The sequence below is a fragment of the Rhea americana genome, unplaced genomic scaffold (assembly GCF_003343005.1).
Source record: "Rhea americana isolate MKP2758 unplaced genomic scaffold, rheAme1 scaffold_55, whole genome shotgun sequence".
Classification (NCBI taxonomy): domain Eukaryota; kingdom Metazoa; phylum Chordata; class Aves; order Rheiformes; family Rheidae; genus Rhea; species Rhea americana.
Window position 1 is genome coordinate 4,060,322 of NW_028186701.1, and position 27,354 is coordinate 4,087,675.

Consider the following 27,354-nt stretch of genomic DNA (forward strand, 5'->3'; position numbering starts at 1 on the left):
GTGTGTGTGTGTGTGTGAGAGGACCGTCGGAGGGAGCGCGCCCGTGGCAGGCCGCGTCAGGTGACGCGGTCACGCCGCGCCCTGCCGCCTCCGCCTCCCCTGCGGGCGGCGCTGCCTCGCGCTCCGCGGGCGAGCAGCGTGCGGGGGAGGGGAGGCGGCGGCCGCCGCCGCGGCACGGCGCCAGCCAGGCACCTGGTCCCCCCCGCCTGGCCTGCCCTGGCGCGGCCACAGGCCGCCCGCACGCAGAGGGGCCCTCGGAGCGGCGGCGGCGGCGGGGAGCTCCCCGGAGCGCGGCCGGCATGAGCCAGGTGCCGAGGAAGCTGCAGGAGGAGGAGGCGGGGGACGAGGAGGAAGAAGAGGAGGAAGAGATCGTGGGGCTGGCGGGCTACGGGGACGGGGCCGAGTCCTTCTCGGATGGGGACGTGGAGAGTGGCGGCGACGAGACGTGTGAGTGCCACCCGCGGCGGCCTCGGCGGGACCGGCCCTGCCGCGGTGGGGAGCGGGGCTGCGGCGGGGGGCTGCTGCCGAGGGGGCCGGCGCGGGCTGCGGGAGGCCCGGCGGGAGCAGGGACTGCCCTTGGGGTAGGCTGTGGGGTGGGGGCCACCCCRGGGTACAGGTGTGGGGTGAGGCGGCCTGGGGGTCTGAGGTGTGGGCTGTGGGGCAGGGGCCAGCTCGGGGTACAGATGTGTGGTGAGGTGTAGGGGTCTGAGGTATGAGCTGTGGGGCAAGGTCTGGCCCTAGGTTAAGGTTTGAGGTGAGGCAGGGTAGGGGTCTGAGGTGTGAGCTGTAGGGCAGGGGTAGTCCTGGGTGCAGGTGTGGGGTGAGATGTTAGGGGTCTGAGGTGCGGGGCAGGGTCTGGCCCTGGGTGCAGGTGTGGGGTGAAGTAGGACGGGGGTGTGGGCTGAAGCATGAATGTTGAGGGGTGAGATCAAGCCACCTCAGGAGGAGGCGAAGGTTTGAGCACCAAGGTGGGGGGTTGTAGGTGAGTCAAGCTTGGCTCTGGTTGCATATGGGTCAGGGAAGCAGCAAGGCTGGGCTCTGGGGGTGGAGGTTTGGGGCAAGGGGGGGAGCAGGGCATCATGGGAGCTGGGGACCGGAGGCGTGGGGAGAAGGAAGGAAAACTAGAGGTGTGGGGAGATAGGAGCCTGGAGATGGAGCAGGCCTGGGGGGCACTGAGGCGGCAGTGAGAAAGGGTCAGCTATGAGGCCAAGGCTGGGCAGGGGATACTGTGGAGCGACAGGTGGAGGGGACAGGGATAGTGGGGCAATTCTTCTATGGGGTCACGGAGACTCTTAACACAGGAACAGAGCAAAGGGTGTCAGATATAAGGAAACGTGGGAGCAGAGAGGGAGGTTAAAAGTGCAAAGGGGAAAAAGTCTTTCAGTTCTTTTCACCTCTTTGGGGTGCAAGTTAGTTCCAGAAGTGAGCAGTCACAGCCTGGTGATATGACTTGAGTGTGCCAAGGAGGTGGGGGGACGGGTGTCAGGCTATAAAAGGCAGCAGCCGTGCACAGCTTTGTATCCAGGGCTGCCTTGCAGCTGTGAATGTCAGTCCCCATAGCGGTAGGCTCTGCTAAACGTCTGTTGTCTGTGCATATAAGGGCCCATATTACTCGTGGCATGTCCGTGACAATATGGACGGTGATGCTGGAAAGGACAGGTTTACCAGGAAAAGCAATCTCATTCAGTAAAAAGACATGCCAACTCAATGCCTGTTGCTTTCATTCAGAACATGAATTCATTCTTCTGAAATATTTTTCACAAAGGAGCTTGGAGAACTCTGGATCTATCAGGATGAAAAAAAATTGCATTTTTTTTATAAGAGCATAATAAAAGGGTATGTTTTAAGGTTACTTCAATTATTGGCATGCTAGAACCTTTCCTCCTAGAGGCCCAGTCCTACAAGCTGCCAAGGGAGGTATCACATAGACTAATACAGCTTCRTATGAGAGAAAAAACATTATTCCTCTTGGTATTTTGAATGTTATTCGTTCATGGTATGAGTTTAGGTATGCAGCATGCCAGAATGTAAAGCTGTAGTGGAGACTAACTAAACTCTTATTTGAAACTGCTAAGGAATTGCCAGTTTGTTTTGATGCAGGGAGAATATATTTTAGCATGTTTATTTCGTGCTAAACTATCTTGGTATTTTCTATAGGGAAGTAATCTGTGTTCCATCCTCAGAGGTATTTGGCTATTTTCAACAGGAACTTTTTAAATTGCTAAAGATTTCAAAATTTATTCAGAATAACATCAGAATACTTTACTTAATAGAAACAAACATTTATATCCAGAAGAGCGAGACAAGATAGTCCATGCAGTGACCTCTTCCTATCCAGGATTAAAACAAAGGGTCATTTTAACTGTCCAGATCCAGTGGCTTTCTGTTTGCTTCTGAAGTCTCTGGAGAATGAGGGCTAGCGCATATTTAAGAGAGGGGGTTGGGATCTGGAGCCGAGTTTTGTGTACTTAACACTTACTGGGCTGTAGTGGAAGGGTCTTTTCCCAGTTTTTATCCATCTCTTCCTGGATCTATGCAGTAAATAGCGAAAAATTCAGAGTCACAGACTCCATTTTTCTGTATAGAAAGAATGAAAGGGCAATAAAAGGAGAGTGACTTCTATGCATGGCTGTTGAAGGGAGGAAGAAGCCAGGGGTAAAAGTAAAAACATAAATTGTGCTTGCAGGCACGTGGGAGATTTCAAAACTTGTTGTTGGTCCTCTCTCAGCCCATACTGGTTCTTATCTCCCACTTGAATGCTGAAACCAGTGCTCTTGTCCTCCTCAGTCTTCTGACTTTACACATGGGGTCATATTAATAGACCTTAAAGCACTTAGTTACATAAAGCCTAGTCATCTTCTTGATACGTGCAATTAAAAAGTATTTACAAATGGGAAGATCTTCTGCATAGTGTCTGAGGAAGTAGCTTTAAGTCATATGCTTGCAGAGTGCAGCATTTGTGGCAGAGTAGAACCAGGTCTTCTGGTTCTGAGTCTTTACTTTAGCCACAAGAATTTCCTTCCACCAGGCATTTCTGCAATATTTGTAAACCCACAGTAGTTGAACAGCTTACTTGATTGCATATGAACTTTTTCTGTTAACTCTTTAGGCTCAGGCTATCTGTTAGCATTGAAGATATTCAATGTATGTGTTTCCTAAGACTATTGTCTTGGCAGCACTCTAATGTGCTGGAAGTATTAGTCATAGTAGTACTGGAAATTGCTTAAAACGAATGGGTTTGGAGGTACGTAAGTGGAAAGTTTGGGAGTGATATGTCCCCTGTACATAAAGGTTAAAATTTGACATTTGCTCTGTGCAAAAATGAATGAAATAAGAAATGTGTTTCAGCTAACAAGAGGAAAAATTATCTTTTTCATTACAGAACAGATAATAGCGTTTCTGTTACTCGTATTATAATCACACTCTGTAACCTCGTCTGGGAAGTTGCAGTAATAAATCTACTGGCATTTCCATGGCAAATTAAAGAAGGAGTTGTCATGCACTTTGCAAAAGAATGTGGGCAGGCAGTGTGTCATTCAGTTCATTTACATATAAGGTAATCTCTAACTCTCTCTCAAAGGAAAGTGCTATAACACTTGCAATTTAGTCTTAAGTTCGGATGTTGTTCATTTATGTTTTCCTATCTTTGAATGGGAAGGATTTCAAAATCTTAGTAAGTCTGACTAGTGAAAGAGTTGATGTTCATTCTGGTCATTAATAACTATCTTCACTTGTAACTATGTTTCTTTCAGTGTATATATAAAGCAGTAGTAAAAAGCAGTTCTTTGTTAGTTAGTAATCATTCCAGTTAATAAAAATATACAAGCTTGGAAAAATTTAATATAAAAGCAATGTAACCCCCTAAGTTATTTAAAGTATATTTTTTTTTAGATACATGCAAATTTTTGGCCTGATTCCTTAAAGAAAAGGGGATTATGTAGCTAGCTTGTTTGTCTTCTCATTCCTTTGTCGTTGCTTATGAGAGCTTTGGAAACTGCTGACCACTTTCAACCAAATTTGAAAGAAGGGAGAAAAGTCTCAAAGATAATTAAGTTCCTGCAAGTCTGAAAGCTGGTACTTGGAGGAGAGAGACCCAAATGAAAGCCTCTTTGAGCAGATGTATGTGTTCTCTTTGGCAGCAGTTGGATAACCAGAGCACATGTGTGAACCATCTAGCCAACTGACATGTGTTTAGCTCCAGATCAGCCACAGCATGTTACATCTGTTATTTGGAGGATGTGTCATAAGACATATGGAGGAAGTCGGGGTTATTGTGGTGGGAAGCGGACACAAAGTACAAATCCATAGCAAATTAGACTTTGTAAGTTCTGTTGCATACGGAACAAGTTGGAATTTAATTTTTTGAAAAATGCAATAAAGCATCAGCCAGAAGGTTGTTCTTTAAAGGCTTTTGTAAAGCACGTTATTCAAACTATTTTTGTTAAGTTTTGAATAAATTGTTTTCCCTTCTGATGGCCAAAATGCTTTACAAATTGCAGAAAGTATGGATATATGCACCTTAATGAAACCATGGCTGTGTTTTTGGCATCTGTAGAAAACTTGTGCATTAAAGAACAGAGTGGGGTGGAAGAAACTCTGTTAAATCCTGGATCTTTGGTTTGATTTATTGACAAGACATTATCCACCAAAATATAAAGTACTGTAGCATCATTCTAGAGCAAAGGTTTATTATTCCTCTGTTCATGGGGAAGTATTGTGGCACATATTTTTTCCAGTCACAGAATGATGCTGCTGTGACTGTTCAGGTTGACAGGAAGAGTAGAGCAGTATGTTGACTGCAACTTATTACTTTCTAGATATTGTTGACCATGGATTAGCAAAAGTGGCTGTGGCTCATTAGGAGGATGGTCATAGAATCATAGAATCAGTAAGGTTGGAAGGGAGATGATCTGGAGATCATCTAGTCCAACCCCCCTGCTCAGCAGGGTGACCTAGAGCATGTTAGACAGGGTTGCATCCAGGCAGGCCTTGAATATCTCCAGAGACAGGAGACTCTACAACCTCTCTGGGCAACCTATGCCAGTGCTCCGTCACTCTCCCAGGGAAGAAATTCTGATCATCTTACCGAGTTACCGACATCACCTCCTGCAGCTATTTTGCTTGAAGGAGTTTCATCTGTGCACTGCTCCAACCTGACAGTGTTTCACAGATAATAATTGACAAGAGCACAGTATGTGGTAATACACGTCAAGGCCTTTCAGATGTATTTAAAATGCATAGGATCCTAGAGTTAAAGAGTTCTCAACACTGTTTCAGCTACTGTAGTGAGTTGGGCTCGGACTTAGTGACATACCCACTCATGAGCCAGTAGGTGGTGCCAAAGGGATGTTTTATGCTGACACTGTAAGACATTCACTTGTGAAGCTGTAATTCTTGGGTAACTAAGACTCAGGAGTTATAAACAGATACAAACCAAGCTTATATGCATTCCTGATGCACATCCCACTCTTCTGTTTCCAAAAGCTGTGTATGAGGCTTGAAGATCAGAGTACAGACTTGATCATCACTTCTGGATGTGAAACGTGCTTCTTTGCAAAGGATTCCTTCAAGTTTTCCATGTTTTTCAGCTCCTTGGGCTTTGTAATAAATGGACAAGTTCCTTTCTGGGTCCTCTCTGCCTAGAGGTTGACTGTGAATAAAATATCTGTAACATTAGTACATAGAAGCTGTTGTGCAGCTTTAGCTTCTGTAGTGGTAACACTGTGCTGAGTAGCTAAGCTGTAGTCTTACCTCATGTTATATTTAATTATAATTCGTGTCTCTCTTTAGGTTAATAAGAAATCAGTAATACAAACCACTTCTAAGGGGATGACAAAAAAGGGATAGAAGACTTAATAAACTTCCTTTCTTTGACAGGTTTTCTTCTAAATTTCTTGCTCATTTCTTGCTCACCAACTTAGTTTTTCCTGATCAACAGTCTTAACTTGAGAAGAACTCCAGATAACTTCAGTGTATTTGCCTGTCCAAGAACTTCAGGATCAAAACTTAAATTGCTGTTCCTAAAGTTGCTTCTTTTGTATTTTGGTACTTTTGGAATAAAATTGGTCACTTAAGCGTGCAGGGTATATAGAAGAAGGACATGTGCACGAACAGATGTTTGTACCCCTTTCCTGTGATTCAAAACTCATCTGAGCAGAAAAGGAGGAAGAGAAGTAATTGTCTCGTGCTCTGAATTAATGTTGAATAATCTGTTATTCAGTTAGTGAGAGAAGTCTCGTTCTGCCTGACAGCTAGTGTGTTTAGCCTGCTATCTGATAGTGATTTAAACCTGACCACTGTGTGCTGTGAGCCTAGGCTTAGCACTGGCATTTCAGTTCTTTGTGCTGCTTGTGTTTGACACTGCAGACAGGATATCACAGGAGTGTTTGACAGCTTTTTATGTTCACATACAGTACCATTTTCAGCTTGGTATCAAAGGATGTTTCAAAGTTACAGACCTACTTTAAATGTAGTTATTTTGATTAGAGATACCTGAAACTATTAAGCTAGTATACCCTAGGTGTGGATAGCTGTATATTTATATCCTTATGGATGTAACAGAATAGTTTACTCCCAGAAATACCTTTATGCTAATACAACTGCATTGACGATAAAAAGTGTTCCGACTTAGTGACACTTGTTTCAAACTAGGATAGGTAGCGTAAGAAATCAGTGTGTTCCCAGGCTTTTGTTTTGCAGATAGGCAGGGAATGTACTGTAAACATATTTATTGGATAAGGACCTCTTACAGAGTGTAAGACTAATTTTTCAATATCATGTGAAATCCCAACCACTTAGAAATGGACTCCTCAGGAGCCCAATGCTATCTTGTAAGTCCCGTTGCAGAGAAAATTGTCCTCTTGGTTTGTATAGCTTCTGTGATGTCTAATTTCTTAAAGGAAAGAAGCCCTCCTGTGGCCTTTGGAGTTCACACATGTAACTAACCCAAACTCACTCCTCCTATCCACCAGCATGATGTAACTATCTATTGTCAAGGGTATGTGTAATTGGATGAGATTTTTTTTAAAGCTGAGTTAGAAATTTATGTGGGATAGTGATGTTATTATTAGAATCACTTTAGTATTGGTATGTATAACATGTTTTGAAATTTGAGTTTGCATGTTGGGCAGGAAACAGACAGGGATTTATTTTATGCTGGGATGTGGCAGACCTAATTTGTGCGGAACCTGAAAGGCAGAGAGAGCCTGTATCTACTGCAGTCAAGGAAACAGAGCTATTGGAAGACCTCAAAGATAATATAGTGAGAAGAACAGTTTGCGTGAATTTTCTGAGCAGCTTTACAGGGATTTCCAGGAAGGACAATGCGTTAGTCATGATGCACCATCTTTCAGAAATAACTGATAGGGCAGAATAATGTGAAGAAAACTTTTCTGTATCAGATTAGTGATTTGCTGCAGTTATGATTTAAAAACAAAACAAAACAAAAATCAAAGCCTTTTTCCTTTGGAGGCAAGTAAGATTATTTCTCTCCCTTGCCAAAAACATTCTATTGAAAAGTTGGAAATGTAGGCAAAAACTGATACGCTTTTTAATAAAATATTTTTCCAGAATAGCCAATGACAATTTGAAAATGGTATTTAGCAGTACTTCACATCTGTCCTTCATGATGCTTTCTATTTCTACTAAATATTTTCAGTGAAGTAATAAAAACTGCCTTTTTCTTTTTTGCATGATACTACATGCTGTAGAACAGCATGCCCTCTATGTATTTTTATAAATTTTGGACCAAACAGTAATAGGTGTGTATAAAACCACAGCATTCATTTTCAAGGTTTTTGTTTAGAAACATGAGTTTGTTTTGTATCAGTATTGTAACATGAGGTCTTTTTCCACATCCTGTTTATGTTCAGATAAACACAGATACAATATGCTGTTTCATTTACAAATCAACAATTGTTTTTAAAATCAGCTATTTTTCTGTTTTGGAGAAAGAATACAGTTGATTTATACAGATGGATATACTACGCAAGTATCAAGTGTATTTGTCATTATTTAAAAATAAATTATTTATATTTTCACAGCTTTTCTACATTTTAATCAAATTATATCTGTTCTACCTATTCTTCTCTACTGTAACTTATAATTCTTTGCCTTTTTAAGATGTGTCAGTTTTCCTCCAAAATTCAGACCGGGATAAGGAAGGGAAAATGCTTTTCTGTTGCTTCTAAATGTCTAAAATTACCGTATCTAGGCTCTAGGCAACTCTCCCTCCCCTTCCCATATTAGTGTACGAAACTGAAAATGTTCAATCAGAGTCAAGTCTTGAAAACTAAGAGGAAGCTAGATTGAGACTACCTCACCGAGAGTTTGCAGTCAGATCCTGTTTCCTTGGTTGGTCTAACCCACCAACTTTGTTATGATGCCAATTACAGTGTTTCATAAAGTGCCTCGTGCCAAAAGCTGTTGAACAGTCAGTCTTCAGGCTGCTGTGGGAGAATTGCTGAAGGGTTATAAAAGGGTGCTAGTCTTTTAGTTAAGAGTATATTCTTTAACTACTACACAAAAATATATTTTCAAAACCTGCAGCTGATTATGATGGAGAATCAAATTAGATGTTTTAGCATGTCTGTATGTGATTATATTATATTGCTATAATATGCTATTTTTCTTCTGTTACTTCATTCAGTTTTGGATTTCAATGATCCCTTCAGTACTGAAGTTAAGCCAAGAATCCTGCTCATGGGATTGAGAAGAAGTGGGAAGTCATCCATTCAGAAAGTTGTCTTTCACAAAATGTCACCAAATGAGACCCTCTTCTTGGAGAGCACAAACAAGATCTGCAGAGAGGATGTTTCCAATAGCTCCTTTGTCAACTTTCAAATATGGGATTTTCCTGGGCAAATTGACTTCTTTGACCCTACATTTGACTATGAGATGATTTTTAGAGGCACAGGAGCACTGATATTTGTTATTGATTCTCAGGTATTAAAAAGGGGGGGGGGGCTTTTTCTTCCTTCAGCAATAGGGAAATGGAGTGGAAAGCATAAAGAGATTTTTCTAAAGCAAATAAATGACTTAACTTATGGCTACGGACACACATTTAAAGAAAGTAATTAAAACTGGAAGAGCTGTTTGATTATTTTTAATGTCTCTGTTCCAGGATGTTCAAAAACAGTTAACTAGTTTACTTTAACATCTCAGGCTTCTTGCTTGGACTCCCAAGCAAGGGAGCTCAGTGAGCTCAGTGAGCTCAGTGCACGTGCTGGATATAGACTCAGGCTTCTACTTAAAATATCATGAAAAAAAAAAACCAAAAAACTTAAGCTGTTGTTGAATGTAGCCTTACATTGCAAATTGTAAAACTATGTATTATATGTATATATTTTTTAACATTCCTACAGTTGTAGCCTTTATTTTTCCTTCATTAGGATGATTATATGGAAGCATTAGCTCGGCTACATCTTACTGTGACCAGAGCCTATAAAGTGAATCCAGACATCAACTTTGAAATCTTTATCCATAAAGTGGATGGCTTATCTGATGACCACAAGATTGAAACGCAAAGAGATATTCACCAGAGGGCAAATGATGACCTTGCAGATGCTGGATTGGAGAAAATTCACCTCAGGTGAGGGAAGTTGCTGTGCAAAGAATCTTAAGTCAAAGATGAGAGCAGCTTACCTGACAAGTTATAATTTTCTGTTCTGTTGAAGTAGCAGGCAACAAGAATTTGATGTGTAAAGGAAAAGGTTAGTCACAGGCATTGCATTTGACCTTAGCTCAACAAAGGATTGTTTTTTCTGGGTGCTCTTTTGAAGGGAAAGATGGGGAGGGGAAGTGCTTACAAACATGATGAATAAACCTGCCTTACTAGTTTTTGCTGCAGCTGCCATCTTGAAGTAAAATACTTTGGAAGATGGCAGCTGCCAGCAGACTATATTTGCCAATCATATCCTTTTTGCCTTCTTTGAAAGCTATCCTCTATCTCATAATCCCCTTCCAGCCACTAGGCCTTACTGCTGCAGCCTGCTCAGAGCCACTTGGGAAACAGATGCTGTGTAACTGCATTATGTCTGTGGATAAAGCAGATTATTGTAGCTAATAATAATAATAATAATAATAATAATAATAAAAGTATTTTTTCAGACTAGAAACTAGGAGACATCACGTTCTCATGTCATTCTTAGGATTTAAAGCCAAGTACAGGTGTATTAAAAAGACACCCATTTGATGAACATGCCAACTCCTAGAGCTTTTAACAACTGACTTTGTCATTTTGTTGAATGAGTCCAGAGCTTTCGAAATATAAATCACAACATACAGATTCAGTCATATTGCTCTCTTGCAGTATGAAAAATGCTTTACTAAGAATATCGAGATGAGAATTACATCATAGAATTCTACATCAAGTGCTAGATTACAATATGTAGGGTTTTGTTTATAGACATATGTACTGTCATGCCAAATGTAATCGCAAGAGAATATAATTTCTTGTATGAAGTCCTATTTCAGTTATAACATGTAACTTTTGATCACAAGGGATAACTACATAATTTTAGGCACTTGGTGTTTTGACAATATTTCATTTCACTCATATGCAAGGTACATCATGTTCACAGTATGTGGCTAAAAAGAAAATATGGTGACATTTTTTTCCAGCTTTTATCTGACAAGCATATATGATCATTCTATATTTGAAGCCTTTAGCAAAGTGGTACAGAAACTGATTCCACAGCTCCCAACACTGGAAAACCTACTTAACATCTTTATTTCAGTAAGTACTTGTTATGTACTTTGTGTTTAGATCCAGCTATGTACAACACGCATGTTCAGATATCTGTTGAGAACCTTCTGAGAGACTGTGAGCAATGTGAGCTTGTAGCGATATTAACAAAAATTTGTTGAAATGTAGTGACACAAAGCTCAGCCCCATCTTTCTGTCTATTAAACAGTCTTGCTGTGCTACTGAGATATTCACAGTAACCTACTGAATGAAAACAACACATGAAGTGGGTTAGCAGTCAGTACTTCTCATACTTAAAATCTGTGTAAATAAATTTTAAAGGAATGTTGTGTAGTCTGACCTGCTAGGTTGAACAGTGTATAATGCCTCCTAGAATTATTTGTACTTTTTATTGAAGCTTACCTCTCTTAAGAAAATCTTCACTTGTCTTAGTTTCCAGAGATAAGAATCTATTCCAAGTTTCAAAGTTATGCTCAAGGCCAGTTGGGAAGCTTTGTATATCTGATTGCTTGTTACTACTGAAGGGGAGATTGTATGTTCCACTGTTTCTGTCTGTGTGGTCCCTGTCCCTCCTTGTACTGGTTCTGGCACTCACCTATTGCCTCATGGAATCACTATGGTACACACTAATGCAGCAAAAGACTGTCCAGTTCTTTTGACTGTCTAGTTAAAAGCAGCTCATGAAGGAATCCAAAAAGTTTTTCTTTTGCCACAAAATAAGATGTGGGAGCATATGGCCATGAGCAAAGGTTACAGAGTGGTTAGGTTGGGAAAAGGAGGAACTCTCTTTTTTGGTGGTAGTTAGCTCACTGTAGGTCATGAAAGTGTACTCTTCTTCCCAGTATTATAATTTTACACCCTGCATATAGCACAAATTTGTCAAGCTTCAATTTCCAAGTAAGGTATTCTGTTGTCCCTTTTTGTGATTTTTGACATAATGAGATAATATTGTTCAACAGCCTGGTAAGAYAAAATTAGACTTCACAGTCTTTCAGTACTGAGTGTGAAATTACAGAGAGAAGAGAGAAAAAGAAGTTGGATGTGTTGCTGAAAGGGACAGAAGGTCTTTCTTCAAAAACCCGTTGTCTTAATGATAAGCAATACATGATGCTACTTCATAATAAACAGTTAGTTGCAGTAAACTATTTCTACTAAAGTTGCTGGACTACTTGTCAGTTATCATTCAGTCTGAGCTCCAGGTAGGGTAGAAAGGTAATGAAAGGGTGATGATTATCCAGTTCTGGAGAATTAGATATTACGCTGAATATGCTACACAGTCTTCAAGTTATTTTCCTCTAGATAATTGCCTTCCTGGTGCCAGTCATCCCAGTCACCCAGACTGTGACTCTGGTCTCTATGTGGAGTCTGCTTGTTGCTTGGAATCAGTGGAGAGTCTGTACTGAACCACCAGATAAATCAATCATGGGATCTTTTGTGAATGACTGATGGCAGTTTTTTGTGTGTTTTGGACAGCCAGGAGGCAGGTTCAATAATACCTAGAATGTCACATGTAATTGGTAAGGAAGAACAACTCTTTCAAATGAATGAGAACTTTGAAAAAGTGTTCCTGGATGTTCTTTGTAACTTCCACTTATAGTGGAAGAGCACTGTAGGTAGGAGACTCAGAATGAGTTTATGTGCAACCATAGAAAGAGAAAACATGATTCTCCAGGCTAGAATTAAATAGTGGATGCCTCTTCACTTTAACAACTCAGTGAGCACAAATCAGGTTAGGAGTCTTGATGTGGATTTTGGTCATACCTCAGGAAACCATGTGTTGGATATCAAAGTGTGGAATTGATGTTCTAGTTTAGTTTTTGCGATTGAGCAGTATTCATGAGGATATGCTTTAATTTATGCCATGAAAACTTTCCAACACAAATAGCTGGCGATTATGAAAATAGTTCTGTCATCACTTTAAGTTCATATTATGTTATGCTAAGTATTTGCATAACTTTTTATAGTGCCACAGTTTGTGAGCTTCTACATTCTTTATTCCATTGGTTTGGCATTAAAAACCATGTAAATCTTCGCTAACACTGTATTAGCATCATGTAGAAGGATATCTGCTTTCTAACGGCCATGGTCATACTGAGTAATCCAATTATGTGGCATGAGAATGTGGATCTTCGTTTTTACTTTTAGGGCTTTTTTTTGTTTAGAAAAATGTGCATTAGAAACAATCAATGAGTTATCATGGAGAAAATAAAATTAGACATTTTAAAAAATATATTATTTAAATTTCACAATCTGTAAATCCAAATATAGTGTTCAATATTCACTAAATTTTCTATTTGTCACAAGGCCTGTTTAAATAACTGTCCAAAATTCATGCCTATCTGTAAGTGACTGCTGATGTCCTCAAAGTTTCTTGAAAAATAACTTCTAAGGGCCAAATCCTGGCTTATTGTTCATAACTTAAAGAAGGAAAAGGTTATGCCACTTCACCTAACCTAGGTGTGGGAATGATACCACCAATTTTACTGAACCCATCCCATTTAAAGAATAGAAACTGCAGTCTGCTCCATCAAACCTATTACAGTTGAAGGACATGGTTTGAATTCAGCTACCTAATATCCAACATGAAGTCTCACATAGCAGAGGATTTTTCCCAGTGGATTGCCTTGTTATTATTAGCCATGAGACATCTCTATCAAACACTCCATAGTGAACAGAGGAGCTCCTTGCGCATACTGCACTTTCTTAGTCTGGCATGATTATGCTCATTCTTACCCTGCTCCATTGACGTCAGTGGCAGAATTTCATTCCGCTGAATAAGGCAGCCATTGGCTTTTGTTCTCTAATAAGGTGCCTTGTGCTATAGTAAGAAAAATAGTTTTCTTACCATCATCTTCTGCTACGGAACATTAGTTTTATAATGTCTCTTTGAATAGTGTTTTTATATCCAGTGTTTCCTGACTTCTTATGATCTTGTAATTATTTTTATAATTTCTTTTTGTTTTGTTTTGTTTTTTTTTCCCCTGAGCTGTTTCCTTATAAGCACTGTGGTAAGTTCTTTCTCTTGTCAGTTAAAGGCACACCAAAAGCTCTGGCAGATGAAATCTTTCAAGTCATGTCTATACAATTTAAATGGTTACTACTCCTGGCAGACCATCGTACTGCTTTGCAGAAGTTTCTGTTGCCATACAAAGGTCAGCAGAAACAAAGCGGTTCCCGTTTCTCAGAAGATCGTAGCAGGACGTATTAGTTTAAACTGAAAATTATGGTGGTTTCAATTAAGATACCAAGCTCCAACCTGCAATTCTACTCAGCTACTACTCAGATTTTCTGCTGCTCCTACCACCAGCCATGGCGGACATCTCGGAGTGGAAACGTTTTTAAACTCTCACTGCAAGAATAGACAGACTGAATCTTTTAGAATTCTCGTTCCTTCTAGAGATGGAAAAAAGGTTCTTATATTTGCTACTGAAATCTTAATGTTTTAAAGGTCACTTTACTTCTACAGCTGAATTTATAGCTATATGTCTGCTTTTATAATAGAAGATTTTCTAACCAGCTCCTCATGAATGATGCTATGGAGTTTATCCTCCAGTGATGCTACAGAGTTTGTCCTCCAAACTCTTTTGTCTAAAATTACTTCTCCTTTTAAATAAACCTTTTGGCAATATATTTCAGGTATCTATTTATGTATTTGTAGGTATTATTATACACCCTGAATTCTGTGATTAATCCTATTTGACAGTATATTTTGAAGCTTGAGGTGCTGTAAGAATTAATGTATTATTTGAAAATTAAAATTGTACAACTCTCACGTGTGAGAGTTGTATACGTGTGTATAAGCAAAATAAATATATATACGTTTTTATTCTTAGTGTTCAGAGAACATAGACTCATAGAGCCATGTAGGTTGGAAGGGCCCTCTAGAAGTCAGCTAGGCCGACTTGCTGCTTAGACCTAGGCTGGTTAGAGCAGGCTGCTCAGGACTGTGTCCAGTTGTGCTTTGAGCAGCTCCAAAGATGGGGACTCTGCAACCTCTCTAGTTAGCCTGCTCCAGTATTTGACCACTGTTACGGTAAAAACTTTTTTTTTTTCCTTGTGTCAAATCAGAATTCCAACTTATCTGCTGCTGTTTGTCCTTCCACTCTGCTGCTCTGAGAAGAATTTGACTCTATCTTTGTTGCACRCTTCCATTAGGTGGTTGTAAATAGCAGTGAGATCAGCCTTTAGCACTTACACATCATGCTCTAGGTGACTCTGCTGAGCAGGGAGGTTGGACTAGATGATCTCCAGAGGTCCCTTTCAACCTTACTGATTCTATGATACTATGATATGGTTCGGCCCATGTATCCATGTAGATAAAGTATCCGAAGTGTATACTTTTGTTTTGGATAATATTTTTATTAATGAATTACTGAAGCGTGCTATTCATAGTCTTTTCCATAACCAGGTGCAAGAAATTTGCCTTATACTACATCATTGATGGATATTTCCAGTTTTAGTTCCATAAGTGTTGGTGGAAGAATCAAACCTCCCTAAAATGAAACTGAGCAAAATATTCTTGGCTATTGCACAGTAGCATAGCTAGGTTGACATCTTTGCAGCTATGTGTGGGAAAGTGAGAAGGTCACTTTAGTCTCTTAACTGTTTGTTGAATGGCTCCCTTAGGAAGAGAGAAGATGAAAAAAGATGTAAATGCAAAACAAGTTGAAGCTGTTAAAATATAGGGCTTTTCAGAGTGTGTTTAGTAATTACCAAACTGCTATGGCAACAGTCCCAAGCTATTAATGGGGAAGCCCATATATGGAAAAAATCTGATTTGACAGGAGAAAGTTTTCTCTCTTCCTGTGTATTTGGTTTCTGAAGCGTATTTGATAGCCTGAGCCTTAGCAATACTGAGAAATTGCTCTTTGTGTTCATGCTAGGACAACTACAATCCCTTGCTCCTGGCAGTTGCAATCCCTTGGTGTCAGCGAGCAAAGCTACTGTTTTCGATTAAACAGTACACATTTTCTCCTCTCTTTTCAGGAAACAGAGGCTTGTGGCAGTTTATTTACACAAAGAGTTTGAGCAATCCTGGCTAGCCTCTTAGAGCTGCAAACATGATACATCTCCAGTATAGAGTGCATCTTAATCAGCTTGGCAGAGTGACAAGAACATAGCTGTCGTTATATTAGCCAGCCAGCAGTATTAACATGGTTGTGACCACCAATGCTACTTGAACGCTGAAAGATCATCACCAAAATACTGGTTCTAAGGAGTCAAGCAGAACCACAGTTAAAGATCCTGATGAGACAATTTCTCAGTTTCCTTAAGAAATTAGTTCCTGATCCCTGCTGCTCTCAGTATTTCAGTTCCTCCTTGTTCATTATAGCGTTTTCTTTTCTTGTTTTTACCTTTGTATGTCCAGCTAGAATAACCTTAAATTACAGGCCTCTTCTTGTGTCCACTGTCAGTCAGGAGCAAGACCCCAAAAGTCTGACTTTGAAATTGATTATTCTGGAGCGTTTTCAACAGAAAATAAATGTAAGCTATCCAGATATTTTCTAGAGTGGGGGAGTTCAGGAGTCTGACTCGGCATTATGTCTGCTCAGATGCAGAAACTCCTTTTTCTACTGCTTGCTCTTTTCTGCTTTGTGAATGTTAAAGCAAGCTTTTTTGAGCAGGTATGTATAGGTCAGTGCAGTGATCCTTGATCTTCATTAGAAAGTTTGTGAGCATCATTATTTGCTACAAAAATATGAGAGTGCTGTACAGTTCTTTCAAAATCAGCCTGATTGCAAAATTTCTTTGACTTACTCAGCCTAGCTTTTTATATAATAGGCAAATAGGGGAACAAAGTTTGGTGTTAATTTGAAGACATGGTTTCCATTTTCTTTTTCTTTTTCTTTTTAAATAGAATTCTGGGATTGAAAAAGCATTTTTATTTGATGTAGTCAGTAAAATCTATATTGCAACGGACAGTACTCCAGTGGATATGCAGACTTACGAGCTCTGCTGTGATATGATAGATGTTGTGATTGACATATCTTGTATATATGGGTAAGTAAGTTGCTAATCTTTTTGTAGATCTGTGTACCTAGATTCTGAATGACCTCAAAATTAGAATGATGAATAAGAAGAATGAGTAATGTGCTACAGTAGTCAGGGCTGTGCAGAAGGAGGAAATAGCAGCTCTCTGAGGTACAGGTTTCCCTGTCAGCCAGAAGCACTGTTCTCTGCCACAGCCTCTGTTGTGAACACCTTCCTTTTGCTATGCTAAAAACTTTATTTGGAGGAAAAAGTGGGAAGTAACCATCCTTAATAAAAGGAAATATTATCTTTTGTTCCCTTGGCCAAACTTAACAGAAGGATGCTTGCCACTTTAATAAAGGCCAAGTTATATTTACTATTTTTGTTTAATAGCTAATGGCCTCAAAGAGCTGCTTCACTCTTGCTTCAGTCATCTATTGGTCCTCTTTTCCCTCTATGGCCTTGTTTTTTTCAGTTTCCTATCCTTTTTCCATTAGCAACTGTAGAACTTCTGGAGTAGCATGTACATCTCCTTACAAGTTGTATTACTGTTTTACATGGCTTGGCCCTTGGCCAAGTGGAATGCCAGCTATTCCTGGAAATGGCAGGAGCACATTAAGGTAGAACTAGTGCATTAAGATGAATAGACTTATAGGTTAAACCATAGTATTAGAAAATGTAGGCTGAAATTCTTGCTGATTTTTAGGTTTCTTGCAGTCTTAGAGAAGCTACAATGGAAAGCCCTGGTGAAGAGCACAATAACCATTGGAACTCTGAAATCACATCTAATTGTTCAATACCTTTGTAAAATTTTTTTATATTCTACTATACCTGTCAGGTTTAGTCCAAAAAATAATGCATTTAGTTATTATTTGTACAGCACTTGTGGGGCTTTCTCTTCAAAAGATGTCTCTCTGACACTATCCTTGCATAATTATTTGGTGTTTGTCACCAAAAATCCTTTTGTCCTGTTTTTTAGGTACAGAGATGTGATAGYACAATTCACTTGTTCTCCTTACTGCCATAATATATTGATGATGCAATAGTTCTTGGAGATAGCTGATAGCTATTTGTTTAACAAAATCTGTGCATGCTTTTAGTAGTGAGGGTAGAATTGTGAGATACGAAGCTTACGTGGTGAATATCATCTGTGAAGGAGAATCATGCAGTGTTGCAAAAACAAACATCTCATGAAGAAGGTCTCATGATGGCTTGAACTATTAGTCAGCTGCCACTGCCCAAGCCAGGTTACTGGACTTGGAATCATCAGTACGGACTTACTGTTTGATGCATTTTAGATAAAGGCATAGTATAGTTCATTATTAAGAAAACAGACAACTTTGTGATATATGGTTTAGAAATAAGAGAAAAATTTGGGCTACAATTCAGCTAGTTGGTAGTTAAGAGATCTGTTTTCTAGCCCCAGATCTCAGATTGGGTATGCATTGGGATAAATAACTTAATCTCTTTGTCTCTGTGTGGTTTAGAGAAGAGTCTTCCTAACAGATTGATAAAATAAAAATTGCTTAAAGTTTGAGATTATTTGATGAAAGAACCAAAGCAGGATACTTTTGTTAGCTCGTCTGGTGGCTTATCTTATGTCTGTGTGTGTGTTTTTAATTATTATTTTTATTTTAACATTGCACTTTAGGCTCAAAGATGATGGCACCGGGACTCCTTATGACAAAGAATCAATGGCAATCATAAAACTGAACAATACAACTGTCCTTTATTTGAAAGAAGTGACAAAATTCCTTGCTCTTGTTTGCTTTGTAAGAGAAGAAAGCTTTGAGAGAAAAGGTATTTTCCCTTGTCTAATATTGTCTTATTTTCTCTTTACATTTGCAAGTTAATGAATAGCTCTGTGATTGTCACTTGCTGATACAGTTTCTAGTTGTATCACAAATAAAAAAGGTAAATACACCTCAGTGGAGCTTATGGAACATTATATTTAAAGGTATGAGGTATTTGTGCTGGCATTAAGATAAGATAAGATCATAAATGTATTTGACAGATTTTTGATACCAAAGCATACAGTTTACATCCACTGCAATGAGTTTCCATTTGCAACAGTAGAAAGCGTCATTTTATCTTAGCTAACATTGCTTTCTGTTTACTGGCACTAACATATGCATTTGAAACAGCTTGCATGCTGTAACTTAGGGAAAATTACTGAAGCTGGCAAATAAAAATGTTTCTGCTTTTCTTGCCTCTGAAAGGAGGTTTTGAGAAGCAGCATCTTTATGAACTGGACAGCTTTAATATTTTGAAATTAAAATACATAAAACTGTGGTAATCTCTCTAACCTTGGTTGAACTCTGTACTAAAAGCTTAGTTTGTTATCACTCTGTACACTGGCATGGTGTTCACTGTGTTACTGATCTTAGTCAAACACCCTGAGACTGAAACTGAACTGTTGAAGAAGGAACCGTCATCATCTTGGCTTGTGTCGCCTCCTTGTGCTATTAATTCACCTGGCAGTGTTGATGTGTTTGTGAATGCAGTACTCACGATATATCTGCTGGTAGATTGACAAGAGTATTTAGCTTTCATTTTAGAGACAGTTGCTCAGATTTTTCTTTTACAGCTGCATGAGCATTATTATTTAGGAATGTTAGATGCTGTCAGTTTCTTTTTTTACTGTGTTACATTGACATACCTGCTAACAAGACTGTTTCAGAAAAAACACCATATTGGATAAACACTCCCTAGGCTTTGTCAACAACGGTCAGGCGGTCAGGTTTTTGTGTCCACGTAGTTTGGGACACCTGGTGCTGTAATTAGTACATTTTAACTATACAACTCTGGTATAATGGTGCAGTTTTTTTTTTTTTTTGGGGGGGGGGGTTGTTGTCCCTGGTGAATTCCAAATAATATTTTGTCTGAACTCCAGTGAGAGGGAAAACAATTCCAGTGCGGGGGAGAAGTAGTAGTAATGTGGCAGATTTAAACCACTTAAAATATGTATCATCTCCTGTTAGGGAAATTAAAGTGAAAAACACTGCAGTATTTGAGTTAAAAGAGCTTATGGCATTAACCTTGAATGAGATCATAAGCTCAGTACTAAAATCCTAAAATTGTATTGCAGTATTACAAAATCTGTAGCACTCAGCAAGTCTTCAGATTGAATGCCAATATGGCTTTACAGCTTTTCTGTGAGATCGCGCTCAGCCCACTTGCGTGGTAACTTTGCCTATTATGCATATATGTAATTTAGCAACATGTCTAAGGTATTATTTTTCAATTACAATATAAGATGAGGTATAACTGTCTTATGAGAAGTTATTACTTGGTAATATTTCTGCTGARTATACATTTCAAAGCTTACATATCAAAAACCAAAATTCTTCGATTACTCATTTTTATTTCAGTTATAAAATGACGCACAATTTATGAAGAAGTTTAATTTTTATCTTAGTATACAGAGTATTTTCCTAAAGGTCTTAATTAAATTAAACCTTCATCTGCAAATGTACTTTTKTTGGTCCATTTTCTGTAAGACTAGTAAGCATGTTTAATACAGGTCATAGTATGAAACTATAATGCTCACTGAATTACTTACGTTTATCGAATGTGCTTCTACGTAGATATAAAAAATTGCCTAGAAGATTCACTGATTGTGACCTCTAGAGAGCAAATGAAATATTTCAGTAAATGTAGAATATAAGCCCTCTTTTTTTATTAACTTGATTGTGCAAGGCTTTATTAATACGGAAAACACTTCTGTCTCTATAGGATTAATAGACTACAATTTCCATTGTTTTCGAAAAGCCATACAAGAAGTATTTGAAGTGCGAATGAAAGTAGTGAGATCTCGAAAACATCAAAGCCACATGAGAAAAAATAAAAGACCTACCCCCAATGGGACACCAAGAATGCCACTGTAACTGAGGCTTACTGGCAGGTGGAGAGCAAAGCTTTTCTTCAAGTTGATGTGACTTCTGCATCTCATTGCACTGAGTGAAGAGGAAGACAGATGGGACTGATGTATTATATGAATTTTCCCTGACCCTTCAGAAAGCACTGTTTAAATATTTTTATCCAATCAGTTTTTTTCATATAGTAAGCACTTTGAGCAAAATGTTGTATATATAAGCATTGAGGTGAACACTTGTAAGAATTTTCTTAATATATGCTGTAAACCTTTTTCATGCCATATTAAGAAAAATTAGCTGTGACAGAAATACTGGGTACATAATTTGCACTTTTTCATGTTTTCCTTGTGGAGTTGAACTTTGATAAACTTAGTTTTTATGGTGATTTTGATGCATGGTGTCAGGTAAAATGTTTGCTGTAGTTTATTTACCTGCTAAAATCAAATTGGTTAGTAAACAATCAAGAAAACTTGATATAATGCCTTTTAAAATTTGTGACAGCTAATACTGAACATTCATACAGAACTAATTTAATATATTTTTCATTTTGTAAACTGAAGAATTATTTTGAAGTATGATAGCAATAAGCACCTTGCCAGAGATCATAACTGGTAGGTAAATATTAGCTTTTATAAAACAGGCTTTTGGCCAAATTTTACCCGGAGTTCTCCATAACACTGGTAATACGCTCTGCTGGGTCTATTTTTATTCTTTACCTCAACGTATACCACTAAAATACCTTTCTATAAAGATAACTGTTTTGTAAAAAGGCTCTATATTGGTGTTGGTATTGGTGTTGACATTGGTATTTTTATAAGGCTGTGGGAGAGGATGGTGTATGTGAAAAATTGAATTTACTGGTAGGCTTGTTTTGAGAGTCTGTGCATCTGCAGTTGGTGCAGTGAAGAATCTGTATGTATCTTCATCATGCCAGTACAAAAACTTCAGATGTACTGATAGGAAGTTCTAAAGATTTTTGCACTGGGTAGCCCTAATAGGGGTACATCTGCTATTGAAATCCAAAGAGATCTTTAACATGAGAACTGGAGAATCTACCTGCTGTAGTAATCGGCATAGATAAGTGCTTTTTATTTTAATATTGATCGTGGGTAGATTTGCCACAGGATCAACCAGGACACCAGAGCACTTTCAAGAAGTAAAACTTACCTTCTGAATTCCATATTCACTGGTTTTGTTTAATTAATGATAAAAAATTCTAGTTCCCAGTGGGAAGAACAGCTCTGGTGAGGGGAACTATGCTTTGCCCAATCATCAGCTAAACTGCCCCTAGCTGAAACAGCTGTGGAGACAAAAGCAATTGATTGATTGAATTTGAAAGCTTTTACTATTTTTATTTTTTTCCAGCTAAACCAAAGCATAGTGCTGCATCTTTATTTATGATACTGAGTCCCTGGTGTTTGCTAGCTTCTCCGGAAAAAGAAGAGGATTTTAGTCTATGATAAACAAGCCTAAATTCAACAGTGGTTTCAATGTAAATGCAAAGTTCCTGTATGCTATATATGGCATGTTGACAGATCTTCAGGCTATGGTGCTGCACTGAATACATAAACTAGAAGAACCAGTTGGCACTGAATGCAAAGACTCTATCTACCTGATCATCAGCCTAAAGAGAGACCATGGTTTCCAATCCTTTACTGCTGCCTGATGCACATAGCTTTGCTTATTTATCTTCTGCAACATATTGGCTCTTTTGTCATGGGTCTATCAAATATATATGGAGTTCTTAGAAAAGGGGGTTAGTCAATAGATGGAGCTGGGCTGTTAGTCTCGCTTGATAAGTAATGCAGTTTGGGTTGCTCAGGAAGGTGGGAAACAGCGTAAATAGCCAGAAATGTTGGTCCTGGTGCCAGTGTGAAGGATAATGACAGTCCCTGTAACATAAGCAGAGTGTGGCAAAACTACAAAGAGTTCAAATTCTTAGGAGTTCAGTCTTCTTAGGAGAGGGCAGCTCTTCTGGCCAACCTCTCCATTAGAGTTTTCCTCTCAGTACACTACACTGATGATGGGGAGTAGCTGTCTTCTGGCAAATCTGTTCCACAGTACCTTCACTGAAGGGCAGCCTTTCTTTTTTCTTTTTTATTTTTTTTTAACCCACCATTTTTTTTTAAATCCATCTTTGTGACCCAGTCTTCTTGCTTGCCTCTTTTCAGGTATGTGTGAATATGAGACAACCTACCAGGCTGCGTCATTTGTTGGACCAGATACTTGAAAGAGTAGCAGTGTCATTTCATACTGTCTATGGTATGAATCATGACTAAAGAATGTGGTTTCTGTATGTTTGGCCCTATGTGTGAGCATTSCTATTTTACATCTACATAACCATGTATACCGTCATATTTAGAGAGGCTTTCACCTTATTTAAGCCCTTCATTTACCATTACCATTAAGTTATCTCTGATAGTTAATCTAAAGTTATTTTTATGGTTTAATTTTGGTATTTCCCAGTTTAGGCAATGACAAATGTGTTTCACTTCTAGTCATTTTCTAGTCAGTACTTCAGATTTTCATGTACTAGCTGAAGTGATGGAACAGTGAGGCATGCAAGGGTTTTTTTGTTCATGAAGAACATCTTATTCTGTCTCTTGTTCTTTCTTTTAAATTTTATTGAGGTTCTAGTTTTCATTTTCGAGGGAGAAAACATCCCTTATGCTACAGGACCTAATTCTGGCATAGCACTGTAGAGATACTTATTTTTTAATTGGAAATCATGCAAGAAGTAAACAATTTCTGAACTACGTAATATTTCCTAAATGGCTGATCTGTAAGTCTCCTTTTTTATGTGTCATCAGATTTGCCTAAACATGGGAGAAACCATTATTGAAGTGGCCATGTCTCTTTAAAATACTCTTAAGTTTGAACAGATAAACCCACACCAACTTAGTGTCCCATAGACGTCCCATATTCCTAATCTCTGAAGCTGAACTGCTTCTAGCAACTTGCTGCAGTGGCAGAAGTCTCTAAAGTAATTCAGTAGGCAGCTGCCCAGAGTCCTTAATGACATGGATTCTTTGAGGAGTTAAAATGTGTGAACATGCACTGGGACATGGGCTGTTGAAACTATTAGAATGCTTGGCATGTCTTTCTAAAAATCCTGTGAGTATAGTTGTACTGTGCATTAGCATAGAAATTTTGAAGTGTAATCAGCAGGAGCAAACTACTCTGATGAAGCATATTTCAAATACATCATTGAGAGCTCATCTGTGATGTAACAATTTTTTTTTCATTAAAGCATAAAAATTCGAGGTTTTCTTTTCTTGCAGATGAAACTGTACTACTTATGCTAAGGGAGCTGATTCTGCCAAAGGATTACAGAAATATTTTTTTTTAATTATGCAGAGCTAACATTTTCTGAGTAGTGCAGACCTGTAAACCTCCTCCATTCTTGCACATCATCAGATTAAGTTGAAGGGTTGAAGCAAATAACAAAAACAGGTCACATATTGTAGAAATTCTTTGCTTTAATGATACATTTCTTGTCCCTTTCATTTGCAATAATCACTGCAGAATATTTTTGTCTTACATTGACTGGTGAGGGGGTTCTATTTCCCTACTGAATGGTAACACGGTGTTGCTATATAGTCATTTTTTTGCTACTGCTACTTCCTCTCTGCCCTGTTCGATAAAGAAATTAAATAGTTGACACCAGAATTTCTTAGCAAATTCTGAATATTTATTGATAATAGCATGTGAACTTTCTTAGTTACAGATAGACAAATCAACTTTGCCCATCTCAGCTCTGTGGGAAATTAGAAATAACTGAACTTGGTTGCGAAATTTTCAGACTCCTCTGTTTTTTTTATAGTGGCATCTTGTTGAAGTCCTACTTGATTTAGCACTTTAATAATCACACATTTGGTCATGTCACACATTAGGTCACATTAGGTACTTACTTTCAAATGGCTATATTTAAATGCTGTTGCTTCTGGGTTCATTTTGGAAATGGTAGTTAAAAAAAAAAACTTTAACAAACTATTCCTGTTTGTTTGTTTCTCACTGATATTTTCTGCCTTATTTCTTATTTGCCGTACTCTGATGTTTCATTGTAGGTAGGTCAGACCTATCTACAAGCACCTAGTCTGTGTGGACCCTGCCAACCTATTCTCACTGGCTTGTACGCATTATGAGCTACAGGCTAAATCTGGAGAAAAAAATACCGAAAAAGATATTGTTCAAGTACAAAAGCATCTGAATTCTGTACAGGTATAAAATACATTAAATGGCACTAATATTTAAAGTTACGCTTTTCTTGTCACATAAGCACACATACATACATGTATTCATATTCAAGTTAGTTTGTGCTGGCAATCAGCTTTTAAGCATTTCTCTGTAGGCTTCAGAACATTTTAAAAGAAAGGATTAGAATAGCTGAAGACATCAAGGGGAAAAATTGACATAATGCAACACAATCTGCCAGCAACATCTCTTGGTTTAAACTATCACAGTATCTTTCTTTGATAAGGTATTAGATTTTTAAGAGACTATTTGGACGAAATAGCCTGCTGAGTACTTTCCTTAAAAATACCAATACCAGGAATTGCGCCCAAAGAAAGGATTATTCATTTCTGAATTGCTGAGTACCAGAAGGTGGAGAAAAACCACACAAACCCCATTTCTTTTATTTTTTTATTTATTAGTGCATGCTTAATACCAATTTTAGAAGGGTTGGGATTACAGTGGATAAACACCTTATAGATGGATGCAGAAATAAAAGGAGAAAAATACAGAGTGGTCGAGCTATAGTATACAGGCTGGGACATTTCATAGTGTATTCCAAACAGACTTTTTTCACAAAATACAAGTCAAGAAAAGACCATGGGCTGGTCACAACAGGATGCACATCTGTACGGTAAACCATGTGGAGGTGGTCTGGGTGTGCTCAGTTGCACAATGTGGTCTTCAAAGGCCCACATAGTAGTGCCCTAGCAGCAGGTTATGGGACCATATCAGAGTTGCCTGTGCGGTTACAGCTGGATTCACCCTTTATATAGATTTTACTCTCCTGAATATCAACTGAAAGCCATTCTGGACTCTGCTAAACTAAAGGGCAGTGTTGGTACAAATATAAAGAGAGTATAAATTGGGCAGGAACACATTTAGATTGGAAATCAGAAGTGGATATTAGATCAAGAGAGTAGTATTTTTCTGGAGCAGCCTCTATTATTCAGAGTAGGGAAAAGGAACAGCCTAACTACATTCAAAAGGAACCTCAATCTGTCCATGAAAAGGATTATATTTTGTGGTCATGCCAATTCCCTGAGGGGAAGCACTGCAGAATGCTATAGTCCTAACTCACTTTCTCATCAGCACTGTAAGTTTCAGATCCAGATGAATTCATGTCTGCATTTAGGTGTTTATATGTTAAAGTAGGGGTCCAGCCATTCCATTCATCACTGCTGCTAATCCTTATAGTTAGGCTGCTACCTTGCTCCTTTCTGCACAAAACCTGATGTCATGCCTAGGATTTGCTTCCTTACTGCCTATTGCTCTAGTCCTTCCTCAGTTTCTATTCTACTAGACAAAACAACCATCCCACCGCTTGGGAGCCAATAACACTTTCAAAGATCTTCACACCCAATGCTGGGAGCAAGGGGTTCCTCTAGTGCTGCTGATGCAGCTTTCTAACTGGATGGAGTTGTGAATACCCTAGCAATAATATTATAATGCTCCCCTGCATTTCTGGGGTTTCTAGGAGCCTCACCATCCACAGTGCACTGGAATCACTCAACGGTCCAAAGACCCGTGATACAATTCCTACTAGTTCTGGAGTTAAATCAATTGTTACCTGAATTTGCCCGTGTTGCTCATACAAATCCACATCAGTTTTGGGGAGTACTTTGATAATAACCACAGCCATCTGGGTTGTGGAAAATGTCCAACTCTTTTTGCAAAAGAGCATTTGTAGAGAACAGGAATGTGCCTTCTGGATAAATGAGTAAAGGCGAATCAAAATGATTTGGATCACATCCCTCCCTTACTCAGTCCCAGGGACCAACATCTTCTCTAAAGCCTGCACTGAGGGCTGCAACCATACTCCCTCTACTTTTCCTGCAATGCCCTTTTCAGAGACTGAATCATCCTCTGGCAAGCTGAATGGTCTGATTTGCAAATCACTTCCTTCAATACTCCCCTCGCAGCTGGTTGAGCTCTCGTCTCGGTATGCCATTTGTCACACTGTCTGAGCTCACATCATCATAAATGCCAAATGCAAGCTCTCTGTAGTAGAGGCACGCTGATCGGCTCAGTCTTTCCAGTCCTGGTCCCTTTGCTCAGCACTGTTTCCAAACCTGTTCCTTCAGCAACTCCATCTCATATTTCATATCCCACGTTCCTTCTGTGAGGTAGCAGTACATTCCAAGTGCTACAAGTCTTCACAAAGCTCACAATGCAGCAATGGCGATATTTACTTTAAATTTACTACTCTCCTGACAGATTATAAATGCCTTTCCTGGTTTTCTCAGTGCATCTTCCCCCATGAAATCTTCCCATTCCCAAGAAAGGTCCATCCTTGGAATTGCCTGACAGTGGGAGAAGGTCATTCCCTTCTCTGCCCCACAGCAAGTGGTCATTCCACCTTTATATTACTACCAGTAATACAGACAGAGCCCCCATAAAATTCAAGCTATAAATCTCAAATTTGAATAGTTAACACAACACCAGACTGCATATTTGTTTTCAGCTTTTGTTATTCTGCTCTCAGTCTGAAGCCACTCTGCTAGCTGCCTTCTCTGCCAGGCCACAACCTGACACTTTGCTAGACACCTTTCACTATGTGCAGAGTTTCTG

The 27,354-nt window shown here is 39.0% G+C and overlaps 1 protein-coding gene across 1 annotated transcript; it reads left to right on the plus strand.

Moving 5' to 3' along the window:
* The first annotated feature begins 128 nt into the window (after positions 1–128).
* Positions 129–24,220, plus strand: RRAGD (Ras related GTP binding D). Its single transcript, XM_085318714.1, has 7 exons — positions 129–447; positions 8,648–8,943; positions 9,390–9,589; positions 10,621–10,735; positions 16,563–16,705; positions 18,327–18,475; positions 20,411–24,220. The coding sequence occupies exons 1-7, from the start codon at positions 300–302 to the stop codon at positions 20,560–20,562; spliced, it is 1,203 nt and encodes a 400-aa protein (XP_085174840.1). The 5' UTR covers positions 129–299; the 3' UTR covers positions 20,563–24,220.
* The last annotated feature ends 3,134 nt before the right edge of the window (positions 24,221–27,354 follow it).